A 20088-nucleotide genomic window follows, 5' to 3' on the forward strand; every position below is an offset into this window, starting at 1 on the left:
TCTCCCTGACAATCCTGATGTTGCCAGACATTCCTGGGAATTTGTTATTACCTGTGTTGGTTGGACTGCAAATGCTCTCAAGAGTGCAAATCCATTATGCCAGCAAATAATGCTCTGCTTTTCAGCGTGGACAGTAGAGTCATGAGAGTCCCTGAGCAGCAGTTGCAAGGAGAATTTCTAGAAGGCTTTGAGATACTGAAACTCCTAGGGATGAAACAGGAACCAGGTGTCTGAAAGCCAGGAAAAGTGCTTTGGTCCTTGAATGAGAAGCATGGTCAAAACTAGTAAAACAAGAACAACAGTGTTAATTTCACATTTTATACTGCCTTAATTTTAATTTAATTTGCTCAAAAGAAGAATACAAGAACAAATGAGAAAATTCAAATGAATTATATAAAACTTGAAGACTGCTTAGACCATAAGAAATAATGTAAGCTTTTAAAACACATCTATTAAGTATTTTTTCAAGAGAAAAAGACAAAAGAAACACAAAATTAATTTTTTGAGTAGTCTTCTAGTCTTAAAAACATGAGGCACCCATTAGTACCTTATTTCCCTATTTCAGTGTGATAGTTTCATGCATGCACTGTGTGGCTTGTACACATGCATTTACTTGGAATCGAGGCAGAAATCCTGTTGTCAACTTGTTGAAAAGTTATTTCCTATGACTTGGTATATGCTGGGGAGGCTGCAAGTGTGGCAGCCAGAGTGAACCTTGAGCTTTAGAAAAATCATTGGTATGTTTGATTTACAAAGTTTGAGAGGCTTTACTTGGTGTAATGAGATGGTTTAATAATGTATGTTTGCAATTATAAGCATGAAAAACATAGCTCGGTGTTTCCAGGTTTCTTATCTGTTCCAATGACAAATCAAGTCCTTGGTTTTACTCATTACAGATCCTGTGTATTTTTACAGAATTTGCATTATGCAAGTAGGTCACCAACAACCTCAAAGTTTCTGTGCTGTTTGAATCCTGTTGTGTGAATAGAAAATGGAAATTCAGTTGAAGATACGCAATTTGATAAAGGGGTTTGGAAAAATCATGAAATAATGCTAAATGTTTGTGCTGTACTGCATCCTTTTTTTATTCTTTCTCTCCTTTACTGAAATAAGCTTGAATGGTCAATATGGTAAAATATCTGAATCAGCTAATATTAAATTTCTGTTAATTAAAATACTTCATAACTTTACCTGCTGATTTTTATTAAAGCCAGCTCATATTTTTCATTGTTACTTGATTAACATTCTATCTCCCAATATACTAGATCAACTCTGAACTGTCAGTAAAAGGAAGTATTTCAAAGTACCTGGTTGTATCTTTTAAATCTCCCCAGTCTATTTAACTGAATCCACAATGTAATATCAGTAAGTGATAGTCTTTACATCTTCACAGTACAGTCAAGGATAAAAAGTTACATGGATATGAAGTAAATTGAATTGAAATGTTGTTCTGTTATGGCAAGAATCAGTTACTGGTGTTTCTCTCAAGGGTTTGCTTCTGTGTGTTTTCTTATGCTACCAATGTATTTTTACATTATGTACTACCCAGTGAGTTGTTTTCTACTATCTTCTTATTAATGACTGAAACACAGCAAGTGCTGAGTTAAAAATTTGTCATGTCAGACTGCATCAGGTAAGTGAATAGTCTCTCTGTTGGTTTTGTTGTACTGACCACATATTTGAACCCCAAATTTTAAGAATATGGTAAAGAAATCCCAGCCCCAAAAAGTAGTGAATTTTGTCTGAAAAAATTGTTGTCTCAAAAATCAGAGAACCTGAGGCTGACCAGGTGGTTCAAGTCTGTCTCCTCTCAGCAAACAAAAGGGAAATGCTGCTATTTGGGTTAATAAGAAGTAGGTATGGAAAGATGTATAACAAGTTTTCTGATTTGGGATTGCTGATCTCTCTAAAAATTCAGCTGCTGGATTGCTTTGCAAAACCATATTTCATAAATTTATTAATCTGATAAAATCTGTTTTGTAAAGCGTAAGTACTCAGTCTTTTAACCTATTTTAACTATTATCTTTAACTCTGAAAAGGTTAGTAGGTTACTATGTGACACATTAATACAACCTGGTACTGGAGGCTGCAGCCACCGAGGTTACATCAGGGAGAGATAGTAAATTATCTGAATCAGCTTGTGGGGAAAAGTTTAGGGAGGGAGTGTATCTGTGTCAAGAGGATGCTCCCTTTGCCACCACCGAGGGGAGAAGAAGAAAACGTGATACAGAGCTGGGTGGGAAAAGGAATTGTTCCCTCTCCCATTATAATGGCTACTGGCTGTGATGTTTTGCTACTGCTTGGCTTTTGTTGACAAAAGAGGAGCTCAGACTTGCTGTCTGTGTGTGGAAATCGAGCTTCCTTTAATTAGGATGCATTCCCTTCAGTGGGGCATATGCATAATGAGTATGTATTTTCATTCAAGTTTTCCTGGGTAGAAGAGTGGGATGTAGGCCCACCATCTGCTCTCTTAGTAGCCCTTTGCCTTGTTTGTACACTGTTGGGTTTTCATCACTTCTTTTTTCCAAAGCATAATCAAAATTTGTTTTGTGACATTATGGAACTGCAGGAGGATGTCAGTTAGGAGAGCAACCTATGCTGGTGATCCAGGGAATGGAAAGAGCATGAAAATGAATGGGGTGGAAGTAATGAAAACACCTTCAATTAATCTTCACCATGAGGCAGAGTGAGATATATGATTACATCCTCAGGAAAGGTGAAAAAGAGGCATTTAGGAAAGATTTAAATATCTAAAAAGTCATACCTAGCAAATTTGTCCAAATTCTCTAAAGTGTACGCTGTATGAAGAAAATGAAAACCACCTCTTGTAAGAGACTTTAAAAACTGGGACATCTCCCAGAACAAGCCATACTATGTCTGCCAGGTAAAAGTATGAGAAAGGACAATGAACCCCTTTTTTTGCATGACAATCCCTTTGTCTCATGCTGGATTGAACAGGTACAAAAAAAAATGCCAAGAGTACTCTGCTGCTGGGATAATGTTTTAATGTCACTGATGCTCTCACCTGCTCGCTGTGAGTATGTCAGAAGATTTTACTGCATCAGTGAGAGAGAAGGGGTTTACATCCACCCTGATAGAGTACATGTATATGAGAAATTCTGTTTTCTGTCTGTAAAGAGGACTACTACCACTGGCAGTTTCTGCCACAGCTCATTTATATGCAAATAAAGGCTTAAAAAAGTGAAAGCAGGAAGAGTGTTGCCAATGTAAAATTTACATTCTGTGTCGCCTGTATCACAGAGATGGGATGTAATCATTGACACTTGTTCCTGTGTTGGAACTCTGAATGATTTTTAAGTTGGGATTTGGTGTTCTAAACCACCTCAGATGAGTAATAAAATTGAGATGATTTAATACTATGTACATTTGTTGGCTGCTTTAAATCGGTAAATATTTGTCAGTAAAACTGTCCTTTTCCAGCATCTGCAGAAATATGCTGTGACTCAAATGGCATTATTCTACCACCCACAGAATATTTTTTTCTCAGGGATCACAGAGATTAAGATGATAAAAGCATATTCAAGTAATAAATATGTTGACAGAACATTTCTATTGCATGGATGCTAAAAGTTCAAATCAAAAGAACATCTACCTTAAGCACTTTTTTTTTCCAAGGAAGATTATCTCCTTCATTTTTTATTTTTATGAAGGTCTAGTAAAGAAAGTGATTGATCCATTCTGTACAGTATTACTTCTGAGGAATAAATATTTTTTCTCCATTTTCCTCCTGTAATCCAAGGTTTTGATCTCTTGCTGTGAATATTCATTTCATATATTTTCAATTGTAATAGTTAAATGAATATTGTTATTAGTCTGTCAACATTTCATTTCATGAGCATACTCCTTAGTGAGAAGTAGCATCTTGAATGAATTTAAGTTTTAAAAGGATTTTTTTCTCCTAAAAAGATATTTTTTTAAGCTGATGTTGATGAAACAGATGTGCTCTGTACCTTATATTTTGTGGCATTCACAGAACACCATATATTAGAAAACCAGAAAAGGAGATAACTGATACAATGAAGGGTGGCCCTCCAGGAAGAATATTAGTTCCACATACACTACATGCAGTCTTTTCCTTCAAAAATACAAGATCAGATAACAGACACTGGGAGCTTTACACAATTAAAGACTTGTCAGTTTATATTTTGTGGGATGATTTAGGTGAAAATGTCTGGCTTCACTCATCAGCTAAAATCACGGATATTCTAGATATGACTATTTGGAGATTAAGATGTATTTTGTGATTTAATAGATAAAGTGAAGTGGAAATATATGGGGTCACAGTCTGGGGTTGTAGAATATGTCACTAAAGTTTTGTAAGCAATCATTTAATCTGAGGTCACTGTCTTCCTATTTAGATACTTTGTAAGCATCATCCTCCCCTATTGAGCCTAAATAACTTAGTTCCTTTGGAAAGTAACTATCCTGTAAAATTCCCAAGTGCTAATTCTTTAGCCAAGATTTGCTAGCTGCAGAACATCTCACCTACTGCTAAAATAATACCTTCATAAATATTTCCCTGGTACAGGGCTGATGGTTATTTTACACTGAGAATACTTTTGCAGTGATCACTGGCAGGAGAGATAGGGTCTGATTAACACTGGTCACCTTTGCCAGCTGGATCTTTAATCACAGATTCTGCAATAAACACAGAAATGTAATCAATAAAATTGCAGATACTATAAAGAAATATAGGTGGGGACTAAAAGTCTATTGATAAAATCTGGTGATTATTTCTAATCAAGACTTTTGGCTGTTATCTTCTTTACCTGTAGCACTACCTAGCAGAACTGAGTGGCCAAGTAATAATAAACATTGCAAAGAAAAAAAAACTAATAAAATAGATCCTCTAAGCTATGTTTCTTAAAACTTACTTTTATTTACTTGATGTATCTTTTTTTTCTGTATGTATTTCTTCTTCTTCTTACCATGGGATCATTTGGTAGACAAATGAGTTATGCACATTAATTTGAAATTTGCACCATTCTTCACTATAACTTTATTGTAACTTAACATTTCAGGTAGCTACATAACTTAATGCCTTTCTAGAAAGTGATCAATTACTTTCATTTAACAAAGATATTGTATATTTGTTTTGCTTTTCAATTAATAAATCATATTTTTTTATCCTGTTACTATACATAAACCTTATATAAAACCACAATTCCCCACAATTTATAAAATCATCTAACTTCCCTATGTTTTCTTAAGCTAAAAATTTCTTTTTCCTTCCTCATTTTTTTTAAGTCTTGGAGAAAAGAAACCCCAATCCCAAACAACAACAACAAAATTAAATCAAACTCCCAAGTACTAAATGAGGTAAATGAGATTTTGACTTTCAACTCTTTTGTTTCTTTTCATAGAAGTTGCATGCAACTGTCAAGAATTCTCAGGGAAAGAAAAATGGATACATCTCTCAAGTTTGACTTCTTTATTAGCCAAAAATTTAGTAATAAATCTCTCTATGTAACAAATGCCCAAACCCAGATCATAATACAATATTAGTACAACAAATTTAATTTAATGCATCAGGTATAGAATTCATGTTTGAAAACTCTAAACCTAAAGCATAATTTTAAAGAAGTAAGCTTATCATTCAAATGACCTTTGAAACCAAGGAATGGCACCATTTCTTTTGATGATTTGGAATATATTTTCTTGATTTGTTTAGTCAAATAGAATGAAAATATGCTAATTATGTCTGTAGCTTCATAAATTCATGGTAAACTGTCATTCTTTTCTGGAAACAATTTGTAATTGATAATCTAAGCTAGCAATTAGAGCATAAACTTCTTAGGGTGGAGCATAGTGTCTATAAAGACAGTTACAGGCATATTTGCAGTATTCAAGGCAGTATTCAATACCTTGTCACATCTCTAAAACAATATCCTATATATTTTAATGTTCAGAAACCTGACAGTATCTCTGCACGTGCAAAACGGAATTCTTGCTTGTGCTATCTGTGCTTACTTCCACATATACTTTAAAAATATGAAGTAAGTTGTGGTTTTCAAATTCATATGATCTGCCACTTTTATGAGAGCACATAAACATATTTCTAGAAGCTCTGCAAATGTATTTCAGGGATGAATTCAGGATAACAATGGAGTTAGTGAGTGAAATCTTTCTTACCCACCACAGCAGAAAATGTACACTGCATGGTATTCATCATGCTCATTTTCACTCTAATAATCACCCTGTATTTCAAAACACCAGTGTAACTTTATTACCAACTGACAAAAAAACAAAAGAGAAGATCATGTGGTGGACAGATAGCATAAGAGGTATGGAAATGTGCTCTTCAGCTAAATATTTGCATGTGCCTTACACGTCCCCAGTGTTTTGACTTATGTTATTAAGTCTCTTGCTTAATCCCTGCATTTTTGCAAAATGTGCGTGGTTTGGTATTCAAGTGATGTTCAGACTTGTAGATTACAGATATAATGCAGCGAAGCTCTGCCCTAAGCTTCTCTGACAAGATGGTATGAAGCTTTTAGGTTGCATGCAGATTTAGTCCTTGAGTTGATGAACAGAGGGGAATTACTAGGACTCAGACAGGATATGGACAAACGCAACTTCAGGGGCTCCTCAAATCTCTTGACTGTAACCTTGGGGATTAGGGGCAGGACACTTCTTCCCTGCTAGAAACAAAGTCTGGGCTGGTTCAGAACACCAGTTCCAAATAATCTGAAAGAGTGCACAGACTCATTAGGAAGAGGAATGTGCAAATTCTAGCAATAACAAGGAATCTTTTTGCATTTTCCTTCACTTTCATTCTTCACATATTTTGTTCTAATGTCTGGTTACATATGGAAGATGTATTAGTCCATTCAATGCATGTCAATTGTTCTAGTTATTACTATCCATTGTTTGGCAATATGTTTTTGCCTGTTATTACTTATCTGAGCTTTCTCTGGCTATTGATCTGGAATTTTTCAGCAGCTGGAGTCATGAGACTTCAGTAAATCTAAACTAAAATCCAGGCAAAAGGACTCTGCACGTGGATGGTTGATGTTTGCTCAAATGCGATCTACTGCACATGGCCAGGCTAACTCTGCAACATTTAGCATATTCATTTAAACATATGCAATTTGCATACATCTAGTAAATTACAAGCAGAGAGAGTATCTGTGAGGAAATCAATTGCCATAGTTATACTGAGATTAGAGTATTTTGATTTTTTTTTAAACTCATGGTTTCTGGAAAAGCTTTGCTTGGTTTTTCAAGCTCTGCTTGCTTTTTTTTAACTTTGCATTTAAAAAAAAAGATATATGATGTAGGAAAAGCATCATAAGACTATTCTGTAACACTTCTCTGGAAATAACAAATTTACAAAAGGATCTGCATAGTGTACATGCCAAGATGCCAAGGCTCACTTAAACTGACATTAAGATACCTGTGGTTTCTAAGGTCGTCTCCAAAGGCACTCTTAAGAATTGTGAATTTTATCAGCTGTCTATTTTACAAATATTTATTGTGGTAGGATTTATACTCATTTTAACTTGAAAGCAAGCAGAAGGAAGCCTTTTTAGATAGACAGAACATACTTATTAAGGAAGCATAAGAAGGGTATGAGCTAAAGCTTTTTCTTGAATTGAGAAGAGTCCAGTCACTACATGTGCACTGAAAGATAATAGGATCCAATAAAAAATTCTGGAAAGAAAAAAAAATACTGAACACTAGATTCTAGGTGTAGACATCACAGCACTGTTCTTCTGCTCAACCTCAATAACAGTTTGCACCAGTTTCAGTCATCCCAAGCCAGTTTCATTGTTCCAATTTCACAAGCCACAAGAAAGGAGCCATTGCTCTCATGCTCTCAACTCCTACAGGCGACACATATCCTATAGAAGAACAAAGACATATGGAGTTGGGTGCCAAGCTCTTTTCAGAAATTTTCATTTTTTTTTTTCTTTGTACAACTTTATTTCTCACCCAGGAATTAGAATATTGCATTGAGGACTTGGACTTATAGAATAATATATGGTACGAGGGACTTCAGAAAGTCATCTAACCCCATCCCTACTGAAAATAGCAATAACTAAAGTGTAAGAATCCCAATTTTTTTAAACTATCATGGAAAACAATACAAATAGGCTTAATGACTTTCTGCATATTCATCAATCTTCATATACAAAACTCACACTGGATTTAGAGATAACACCGAAAAAGTCTCTTTTACATTTTTTCCTGTTTCTTCTTAAGGAATTAATACCTGATTTTCTGACTGCAGAGAAGCTTGTCTTCAAAGATTTGAGGCTGAAAGCAACTCCATAGCCACAAATATCCAGGGTCTCTCTTCAGCACCTTCTCTTTACTAGGGAATGGAGGGTGCAACCCTGTTGTCTTCTCAAAGACACAACCCTAAGACTTTGTCAGATAACTGAAGTGAGTTAGTCAATTATCTGTGCCTTGTCAGGTAAGGCAAATGGTCTTTCAAAGGTTGCCTGGAGGCAACTGGCCACCTGTCATGCTGCCTTACTTGCCCACGGGGTCTTTTGCTCCTTAGGGGTCACTGGGGAACAAACCATCCATAAAAAGTAGGTAGATTGATGGCTCCTATACAAATATTCATCCCTTTATCTGCTGGGTTCCCACAATCTCTCTCTCTCTACTGTGTTTTATCTGCTTTGGAACTGATGTATTTTTAAGGGTCACAATTTTGTACTTGCTACAGAGTAAACTGCAGAGGGAAACCAAAGTGTCCCTCTTTTTTTTTTTTTTCCTTCTTGCTTTCTGCAAATAAACTCCTGCCCTTCCCACTCTTAGCACTTTTTAAAAATCTTAACATTAAGAGTCTGAGCTCTGGGAGAAAAAAAAGGTGGTGATATGGTTATACTAATGATAATTTTGCTGACAGAGGTGGAAATTTTTAAAGGAAGATAAGCTGTAGCATTTTGATGAAGGGTTCATGTGAGGATAATGAAAATAATCTCCAGAGAAAAAGGCATTCTCCTAAAACCTGTGAGCCTGGAAATAAAAATAAAGCATCTGAGTTGTTTAACAAATGCACATTTTATAATTAAAGCCAGCTACTGTCTGAAGATTGGAGGGAGGCTGAATACAATATCTAAGTTTCACAGAAGAGTTAAAGGTAATACTGGGAACTACAAAGCAGTGTTGAAGCAATACAGGAAAACCTAGCTGCCACTAAATTAACCAACAAAGAATTGAATCAAGACAGATCAATACCCATAACTGATTTTTCTGTATCAGAACTGTAAATCAACAGAACTCCCTGAACATGAGCATTGTTAATAGAATACAGTCCTTTTCTTTGTAACATCTGCAAAAAATTTTCTGAAGAAAGTGGGGTAAACGTTGCATGATTTTTTTTTTCCCTGCCTAAGATTGGATTTGTAGCTTGCTGAACAGGAACATAAGGTTATTTATCTGAACAGTGTGCAGGTAAATATAAAAGAGAGTTTCGGTGAGCTTTCCTTAGGAGAAGCAATTCTTTTATTTAATTACATATGTGGGATTTAGTGTCCTAAGGACAGAAAAAACCCCAAAAAACTAAGACTTATACACTGATATTAATAAAACCTTCTGAGCTTTGCCATTTAAAGGTCAAACAGACATGAGCTGTGTTGAATCAAACTACAAAGTACTTCTGGGACTTATGGAAGCTTCTCTTCCATGGAATATGTGGCATCCTGGATTTGGGTGTAGATTAGGGGTTCTAATCTGTGTTAGCTAGCCGAGCTCTGTGTACCCCCGTGCACCCCCCGTGTTTCCCCCCGCCACGGCAGTCTGCTCCGAGTCTCTCACTGTTGGAGCTTCAGCCCGTCAGTCCTGTAAGCACTCCCCGTCCCGTCCGGAGATTTTGGTGTCTGTCACCCCGATCCCGTAACCCCGTTCGCCCCAGAGCCCGGGGTCCGCCCCTGTTGCGTCCCAGTTGGTTGTCGTGGTCCTTGTCATCGCTACAACGCCTGTCCCCATTGGGCGGGAGGGCTTCTGCTCTCCTCGCCCCACCTCCGATAAAACCCCACGCCTCCTGAAACTCGGGGCCATATTCCCCCACGTGGGCGCTGGAGGCGGGTCGCGACCTCTCCGCCGCAGCTCCCGCAGCCTATAAAAGACTTTCAGCCTCCCTCGTGGGTGAATTGGACAATTCCTTCGCTTCTTTGCCAGAGTCCCTCGCTCGTGGCTGCAGAAACTGCGGCCAGCCCCGCCTGGACCGCGGAACGGAGCCGCGTCTGGGAAAGGCGGCGAAACCCAGGTCCCGGAGAGAGGTGGTGCCGCTCCAGGCACCGGAGCTGCCCGGGGGCCGGGGGAAAAGAACAGAACGCCGCAGGAATACTACTCAGTAACAAGTCAGAGGGAGCTGAAAAGGAGATATGATAGGGACGAACTGTACTTTCCCATGAAGCAAAACATACTTTTAAAAGGAAGTGACTGTTGAGCCAGGGATCTTGTAGAATACGGTAATTCCTTTGAACTGCCCTGACTGTGGGAAGTGGAAAAAAGGATAGGTTTTGACAATCTCTGTAACACTTGCAGGATGTAGTTGGTAAACTGGATGTTTATGAGGGATTTACAAGGCATGCACATTAAGTAGAGCTCTGCACCACTTCCTGCTGGAGGTCTGAATTCATTGAAGGCACTTTATAAAGTGGTGCAGTTTTCCAGATGCAAAGATACAAGCATTTACTTTATGTTTAGTTTATCTTCTGTTCTAGGTACCTAAGATCAAAACCAAATTAAGAATGTAACATTTAAATGGTTGTATTGGCTCTGACCAGAGGGTAGACCTAACAGGCTGTTTCTTCTCCAACAGTGTCCCAAAGCACATGCCAATGGAAAGTACGGGAAATTTCTACAGATAATCTCTCATCTTGACCACTTGGTTGCTGAAGTTATTCCTGAGCCAGAAGTCGGCTGTGTACTTAGCAATTCTTAGATAATCTCTTTTCCATTGCTTTGTCTAATCTTCCCATGGACCCATGTAAATCTGTATTAAACATCCACAAGAAAAAGGCCATAGTAGCAATTCTTTTACATGCTATACAATACCCAATTTTGATTATGGCATGTCATGCCCACTGTGTGACAACAAGGTGATGACATAATTCCTTTTAGAGTACCAAGGAAAGTGAAATTATATGACTGTGCCTGAGATGTATCTTGCTTTAATCCTCAGGTTTTTTGCATGTCTTTACCTAAGAATGTGGCTTTTCTTCTCTCACAGCCTTTCAGAACACATGTATGTACACAAATGAATGCACCATTGCAACCTCCTCCTACCCTTCATTTGCTGATATTCCTAAAATATATTTTGGTTTAGAAAACTAAAAAACCCAAGAAGACTGAGAATGTAAGCATGCCAAGAAATAAAATTTACTCTCCAGTAAAACTACAGCTATTATCATAATGCATATTCCAAGTCAAGTCTAAGATATCCCGTATTTTTGCTGAATGTATCAGCTTGTGTGACTTGTTAGGCTCCCATTCATTATGGAAATAGACCAGTAAATTAAAGCTTTTGCAAATGCAATCATTATAGCTGTAACTTACAAAATATATTAAGCTCTTTGATCTTTTTCAGAGAACATATCATATACTTTTAAACACATTGCTCGGAAATGGTGATTCAAAAACTATAAACCTTACATTCACAGCTTTAATGCATATATTATGCTGTACATTTGTATCAGAAATATGTCCATATTCTGTCTATTGCAAATTATTGCCTTAAATTTCAGCTGAACAGAGAAATAATGATACTGCAAATTGATAAAATATGAATGAAAATTGTCACAAGTGAATACCTATGGGTTTTTGCATTACTCGAGACTATGATCTAAATAAAGCTAACTTTTTTTCTAGTGATAAGGTATTGCAAATTGAATATTTTGACTCTGTGATTTTTCTTCAGTGTACTCTGTAGTTCAGTATTTTATACATCCAGGTTTAGGCAGATTAAATGGCACTACCTTAAATAAGTAGAGAGAAAAAAAAGTTAAAAAATTATTACAATGAGAAACAGCCCTGGATTGTTTGCTGTAATCCTCACCTGAAAGGAGCAATGGTTCTGTCTAGATACTTTGACTTACCCATTCAGTTGCTGTGCATGAACTTCTAGTATTTGTTCACAAAAGATTTCATAAAATGAACAGCTAATATAAAAAGCAGCTATTTTCCCAAAATAGCATAGCCTGCAGATTTCAAGAGCAACCACTACTGCTTATTGCTTATAATTAATATGACATCACTGATTACCACTTATAAACCTTTTTTATGGGAGCCTAAGCCTCCTATATTATGCATAACTGAGCATATGGAATCTTAGATCATTTTTTGCCTTCTGTCTCTGAAAATTTTCAGAAGAAAGAAAGCTAGTCATATTTCATTATTCTGTGTATGTAGCAGGTCTGTTTTCTTGGCCAGGAATCTGAAAACGTTTTCTAAGAGGACTTACCTTGCAGCTGTGTTGACAATTCTATTTTTGAGTGCAACTTCTAGAGAAAGATGAGTTTTTCACACCTGTGCCTCTGGAGCTCACTTTTTGGAAACAACTGGGCTTTGCATTAATTTTGCAGTAAATACCATTCACTACAAAGAAAAAACCCAAAGTTTCCCCTTCTAGCACAGACTGCTAAGGAAGAGCAGTCTGTGCTGTGTGGAGAAAGTTTTGCTATGAAGCAGAACATGAAAAATCAGTTAAAAGGCTCCTTTTGATGCTGCAATGTATGCCTTCATTGAACTGCTCTTTGGAAAGTTTTGTTGGGACAAACTCTTAGCTCAGTTTCAATCAAAGTGTTACTATGCAGTTAACCATTTCTGGACTTTCAAAGAACATCCACGTGGAGCAGACTGTAGACCTAAAAAAAGAACAAGACAGATATGCCTTCATATCTGTCCTCATGGTTTTACAGCAAAAGGAGCATGTTCAGATTTCCCTTTTGGTGTGCAGAGCCTGGAGTGTGAGTGACTTGGTCCTCAATCTCCAGGATGTGTTCTGTACTCTAAACACTTTGGCAACCTGTGTGTGGATGTATCCTAAAAGCCCTCCCACCCCCAGAGCAGCTGCAGTGCAGGGGCTGCTAATGTGCACAGAGGCCATCGCCTGCCTGCAGAAATAGCTGGAATGTCAGAGCTACTTCATCAACAGAAATTCTATCAGACATCTGAGAATCTTACTGATTATTTCCTCAACCAGTGAAACATTCATTCTAGAAATCCATTATGTGAAAGCTGCAAATCTACGGAGTGCATAGGTCATAGGTTTAGTGGAGAAGTCAGCTTCTCTTTTTTGTGAAGCTGAGTTATGGAGCGTTTTGACATTTGCCAAAGCTTTATTGTCAAGTCAGGTGAAAGATGCTTTTGTCTATGCAGTCCCCTTAATACCCATGAAAACAAGGAGAGTTTTTTGATAACACCTGAAAATAAATCAGCGTATCTTTCAAAGTAGCATCATTTATCCTGTTTCTAAAGGGAAATAACTCAAAAACATGAAAAAAGGAGCAAAAATTCCTTGTAAAATCTCCATCTCATGCCTATGTACTACACACTATAATGTTTAAGATCTATAATTGTGTTTTTCCACCATGTCCTTGAATCATTCAGAGCTCAAGATGATGGCTGCTTTGCAAATGATGCAGGAATTCAATACTTATTTTTTTCCTTATTGTTTAAAGATGCCATAAGTCCTTTACTGCACATCACGAAGCTGTCTCAGCCATGTGAGGTGTAGTATTCCAGTGGATGAAGGAAATAATTCTGGCTGCTGCTCCACTTTCAATTGATGTTTTTATTATGATTGGATGTGAATTATTAGTTTTAATTAATTTTTATAGAAGTGTTTGGAAACAATGGTTAAAAATCATGTCTTCTACATTTTTTGCAGATCTTTAGGAAAAACTTCGCAAAAAATCGATCGGTAGAACTTGAAATGAATGAACACCTATTTAGAATAACTTGAGGACAAAAAAGCCCACTTGTGGTAAACGTGGCCAGCAGATGCATTGCAAAGTCTTCAATCTAAGCAATCATCTATGTTACCACATTGAATGTGTTTGATGAAGGAGGTTCTCCAAAAGGGTAAAAGATTGATTTTTCAGTATGACTGCCAGGTATGAAAACCATTAAAAATTTATTTTTAAGTGCTATTGTATCTTTCCAGAGAAATACAAAAGACACAAAAACTTTCCTTGGTGATCAAAATATTCCATATAACTAAAATGAAATGTTTCATTTTCATGCTTATGCAAATGAATTGAGTTGTTGAAAAGTGTTCTTACCCAAAATTAATGTAGGAAAAGCCAGCATTTTACCCAACTTAGCAGTGTCAGCTCCCTTACCGATGCACACCAACTCAAGATCAAGTCCATCTCTGCCAGACAATGCTTTAAGTTGGAAGACACTAGTCACCATGTCAAGGAGAAGGAAGGAAAGCTTTAAAACAAAGTTGGAGATCTTGTCATGAGTTGTGAAACACACCAGGTTTATGGTTTTATTTATACGGTTCAGCTGGAAAAGAATGGGTATGATGTGACTACCTCAAACAGCCTCCTACTGTGAGTCCTGAAATAGGAGAGCTTTTAGCTCATGCCTGTGATCTGCCTGGCAGGAGATGTTATGTTTCTAAGTGATTGCTAAAGCCACTGGCTTAGAGTGCATTCCGACCTGGGCTTTCTTTGGAGCTCTTCCATTTGGTAGGAAATTAATTACATCCATACTGAGAACACACAATGATTCTCTCATGTGATGAGTAGGAGATTTGTTGAAGCCAAAGAAACACCTATGTTTAAATGTGAGCTCCTGGGAGAGTCAGGCTTTCCTTCCACATTCAGGACTATGATACAACTGGTTGTCTAGGCTACTTGCATCTGAGGCAGGATTCAAAGGTGGAACTGAGCCTGAATTTCCCATAACAAGTTTCCCATGTTATATAATGGGTCATTGTCTTATGTAAAAGTGCTAATTATACTAACAATGGTATGAATCAACCGGTATTTGTAAAAAATGCAGGGGTGAACATGCTCCATTTTTTTTCTGGCAGATTCACATATTTAAAAAAAAACTAATTACCTAGAGGCAACCCTAAATTAATCACAGGATCTCTTTTGCTCTTTTACGGTGATTTGTGCACTTCAAAACAGTTTGCTGATTTTCTTATTTGCATATTTGAATCAGTGTCAACTAACTTTCCTGTGGGTTGGAGAAATGCTGAAGACTGGATTGCGGGGGAGTGGGCCATGCTCAGTATGTGGTAAACTAATGCTTGGCTTTGACCACAGCATAGGAGACAGTTGGAGCAATCCAGAAGAAATTAGGGATGTTTAACATCTGTAACACCCTTCTGATCCTGTCTTTGGGTGAACTGAGTGTATCTTCCATGTATCTGGCACATCCTGAGATCTTACATACAGATCTGCCAAAACTTTTCTGCAAAGTCAATATACAAACTGTGTCTAACTTTTCACTAATAGGGGGCACTAACATGTACTAACAGCTTGTTATTTGTAGTGGGCTGGTTAAGACACTGAGCTCTCTATTTGTAGGTTGTTATAGAGGGGTCCACTTGCATCCTGTCCTCTGGTGGAAGAGGCTGGGTGATAGCACTTGGCACTGTTACAGTACATACAAACACTGCTTATCCACTGTGTGCACAAGCAGTGCCAGTTCGGTTGGGGGATTGGGGTGGGGGGAAGGAGAGGGAAGAAGGAATGACAATGTGGGAGAGGTAAAATAGGAAGGGATGCTGGAGGAACACGCAACACCAGGTGTGACCAGGCTGCGTACACTGGCCCAGATCCAGAACTAACACTGCAGCTAATGTGACACCACAGCAGTATTGGCACCTAAAAATTTCTGACTAAAAGTGAAAGTATCTTGAATTATGATATGTCATGATACTGCTCTGTGGCTCCTCACTGATAAGTCAGTCTGCAAGATCATGGTCTTTTATTTCTTCTGTTGGGCCTTCTTCACTTCATCCTATATCTGACATATCTCTCTGTGTACGTTGAACAAGCTATCACACTTCTCTACAGTACTCATAAAAAGTACTGCAATATCTTTTAAAACTGTAAGTTTGGATTTTGCTACCAAATACTTTACAGAATATTTTTCTCTCTCCCTAACCCAAGATCAATTTACCTTGCAGGAATTTTCTTCACTTCCCCCATTCAGTTTTTTGCAGATGCTCATTTGCAGAAAGGAAATTTATGGTTTTGTTCCCCTGCTCTCCTCTCCTAGGTTGGCAGGAATTATCCAGGTCAAGGACTATCTTTGTTGTTTTCTCATTCTTTGTGTGATGCACAGAAACATCTTTCCTTTTCTCTTTCCTTTAGACGATGGACTAATCCTCATTCTAGCTTGTCAGCTCAGGAATTTATGTGTGCAACAAATAATAATGGGGAAAAAGTATTTAAGGGGCCCAGTCTAACCCTGCTACTACAGAGAGCAATACTGCCAAGAAGTAGTACCTTTTTGACGTCTCGCTAGCAGGCAATTTGTAATTTTGGGTTTAGGAGCAGCTGGATTTGTGGTGAGGAGGAAGTTTTCGGGGCTGAGGGTGCTTTTCCTTCCTTCTGCCAGCAAACAGCGATCCACGCCAGGATTTGCTTTCTGCTCCTGTATTCAGTATTTCGGCAATGCAACGTGTAGCACGTTTCTGTGTGTGTGTGTGTGTGTGTGTGTGTGTGTGTGTGTGTGTGTGCATGTGCGGCTCTCCCTCGCTGCGTCTTGTCTCCAGGATTTCTCCCTGCCTGGCTTCGGAGGCTGCTCCAGCGCTGCGCGGAGCAGAGGTTTCCCCGGCTCCCGTAAATACAGGCACACGCACCCGGTGCACCACACGCACGCCCACCACACACACAGAGGCACACAGGCACGCTCCGAGCCGCTGTCCAGTCCATCCCCACGCCGGTTGCTTTCCCCACCGTCTCCATCCAGCTTGGCAGAAGCGGCAGGCACAGCTCCGCGGCGGATCGCGCTGACGCTGCCCCGGGACTCCGCTCGCAGCAAAGCACCCGCGGTTTCAATCTTCACAAGCTACAGACAGATTTTGCCCTCTTTTTTCCTTTGCCTTTTTTCTTTTTGCTTTTGGCTGTGGGGTATCTGCTTGTGGTTTTGATTTTTTTTTTCTTTTTTTTTTTTTTTTTTTTTATTTTTTAAATTTTTTTTTTCTTTTGGCGTGAGGCGAGCGCTCTGCGCTTGGAGAAGGAGCCGGAGGGACAAGGCTACCGTTCTCCTGCCCCCGCCGTGCGCGCATGTGTGTGTGTGCGCGCCCATCTCCCCCCCGCCTCGCAAAAGTTTGCCTGGGCGGCCGGGGGGCTCCCGGGCCGCCGCCCCCGCAGCCGGGGGGCGCGGCGGAGGCGCGGCGGAGCGCCGGAGGCGGCGGCGCGGGACTTGCGCGCCGCGCGGGAGTTGCGCTCCGCGCCATGCCGGCGGCGCGGGGGGCTGCGCGGCGCTGCGCCCTGGCGGGGCCGCTGCTGCCGGTGCCGCCGCCGCCGCTGCTCCTGCTGCTGCTGCTGCTGCCGGTGCTGCCGGTGCTGCCGGCCGCGGGGACCGAGGGCAAGGCGCGGAGCTGCGGTGAGGTGCGGCAGGCGTACAGCGCCAAGGGCTTCAGCCTGGCCAGCGTGCCCTACCAGGAGATCGCAGGTAAGGACGGGGCCGGGCGCGGTGGGGCGCGGGCAGGGGCCGCGGAGCGGGGCCGGTGCTGCTGCCACCGCCGGGCTGCGCGCACGCCCCACCGGAGCGGGGCCGGCGATCGCGGCGCTGTGTGCGCGGCGCGGAACGGAGCGGAGCGGCTCTGCCGGCCCGGGTGGCACCCAGGGGCTTCCCGGGGGAGCGTGTGTGTGCGTGTCGATAAAGATTAAAGAAATACAGAAACTAAGGGGGTGGGGGTTAAAAAAAAAAAAAGGGTGAGAATGATGGGGACGCAGGCAGGCTCACCCGCTTTTCTGTTCGCTGGCTGAAACTTCTTGAGAGTTGCAGCCGGGCGGCGAGAGGCAGCGGGCAGGTCCGCAGTAGCGGCTGTCTCCGCTGCCGCCCTGTGCCGGGGAGAAAACTTCTCCCTCTTCCCACGGGCACAGGGCGTGAAGGAGGCGGCGGAGGAGGAGGAGTGCGAGGAGGGCAGTCCTGCTCCCCTCCGCACCTCTCCGCGGCCCCAGGCCGGGAGGGTCGCCCCTTGGAGGCGCCGCCGGGCGCCTCTGCCGCAGCACGGATCGAGCAGAGGCACCGGCTGCCGGGGAGAGGCACCCACGCACATCCACACACACCCGCCCGGCAGCCCCGGCAGCCTGTTACTTGGTTCTTCCGTCTGTTGAAACATGCCTACAACAGGTTATATCGCAATCTGCCTGCGAAGGTGTTGGGAACAGTTTTTTGTTGTAATTCTATTTCCCTTCTTTTCCATACTACCTTATCAATATTGTAGCTTTAAGACTGAATGAATAAAAATACGTTTGGGGCTGAAATTCATTTAGCAATCAGAGAACACCACAAAAAGAGAGCTATTATATGTGAAGATATGAGCCGGGGCTGCATAAATCGGACTGCTTGAGCCCTCAGAAAAGGTTTATGCTTTGCCACCGGCACTTTGCTGTTAGATCCTGCTATTTGTAGAGTGAATTAGATGCTCCTCGGTTTGCTTGCTTCCTCTTGAAAGTTGGAAGCAGTAGATTTATCTTCCTTGAGGTGAAATAATGCCACCGTTATTCACTGTGTAACATTTAGCACTTTACATGAGGAATGATAAATGTAGAAAATCTCAGGACAGCGAGGCTGTAGTTCACAAAGATACAGGGAAGGTTGTTCCATGTTGCACCTTCATCCCTCAGGCTTACTGATTCTCTGGTCTTTCTGTGCTTTTTCCTGTAATTTATATTCAGGTTGCTCATCTGTTATATGAAATCATGAAATCTCTCCTGTGAGCCACAGATCCTTTGAATATGCAGTCATGCTTTCCCTTTGCTCACTGTTACACCAGCTGCTTTCAGACAGAATGGTAGGATATCCTCTGTTACATTAAGAAATAAATTCTAGTCAATTTCAGACTTATAATAACTTTGGGTAAAACACTTGTTGCTTTCAGCTCACTGAGAAGTTTTATTGTTTCATATATATGCTGAATGTACAGTGCAAAGTCGACATGCAATTTTTAAGTAAGCCCAGCATTTACAAGTTTCTGTTGACATGTATCAGTACAGAAAGACTCAGAGTAATTAAATATTTAATGGTAGTTAAATCCCAAATTATTCCACAGTTTCCTGCTAAGTTTTATAAGTAAATCTGCTCTTATGATTAAGTACATGATTTATGGGGGTGTGAGCTATTTTTTTCTGAGTTTCCTGTTGAAGTTGTTTGGGTTTTTTTGTAGTTTATATTCCTTTATGCTAGTTGGTGTATCAACTTTTGAGCAGTTCTGTTTGTAGCTGTTCAAGTGAGTTTTTGTAAGAGTAGGATTGCTTCAAAGTATGTTTCTAAGTGTGTTGTTCTTGTACAGTGCTGCAAGATGGGGTAATAGCTGTTCATGCAGCATGGGCTCTTGTTAATGTTAAAGCTCTGTATTTGCTACCTGGTGTGATGTTGGAAGTGTAGTTAAAGCAATCAATGTACAGGTTTGAGAGGCTTTTTTCTTCTTCTTTTTTTTTTTTTTTTTTTCATTCTGTCTTTCTTCCATCATTCTGACTTGGTTAAGGAAGCAATTTGTTAATGTTACAGAAGTGTAGTCCGTCAAAGGCTTCGTGTTTTAAGGAGCTCAAAGAACTTTATTACAGTCATATTTCCAAATAAACATTGTGTTTTCAAAAAATTTTGCATCAATGTCTTGGTAATATGATGATAAATAGTAATACACTGCATGGTTTCTGTGTTTTGGTTTAACAGCAGTCATGGTTTTTGTTGTAATTTGTTTAAAAGCTATTTTCTAGCTACGACTGTTGAAATGGTAAACTGAAGACGGTGTATATGTACCAAGGCAAAGTGTGTATGTACTGATGTAAAGAGCTGTGAAGAACCTGTTTTAATTATAGAGGCTATGGACATAGAGGAATCTCTCTCTGTTGAATTGAACTACAATGCAAGAGACTTGTTTGGTAACTTCTGTAACGTTATTTG

The 20088-nt window shown here is 39.9% G+C and overlaps 1 protein-coding gene across 2 annotated transcripts in view; it reads left to right on the forward strand.

Moving 5' to 3' along the window:
* Positions 1 to 17128: 17128 nt before the first annotated feature.
* GPC6 (glypican 6) overlaps positions 17129 to 20088 on the forward strand; it is a 718299-nt gene continuing 715339 nt past the window's right edge. For both annotated transcript variants that reach the window (XM_068182446.1, XM_068182447.1), the window contains exon 1: positions 17129 to 17628. In XM_068182446.1, coding sequence (XP_068038547.1) covers positions 17238 to 17628 — 391 coding nt within the window. In that variant the 5' untranslated portion in view covers positions 17129 to 17237. The remainder of the gene's footprint in view (positions 17629 to 20088) is intronic.

This window comes from Anomalospiza imberbis, chromosome 2 (genome assembly GCF_031753505.1).
Source record: "Anomalospiza imberbis isolate Cuckoo-Finch-1a 21T00152 chromosome 2, ASM3175350v1, whole genome shotgun sequence".
Taxonomy (NCBI): domain Eukaryota; kingdom Metazoa; phylum Chordata; class Aves; order Passeriformes; family Viduidae; genus Anomalospiza; species Anomalospiza imberbis.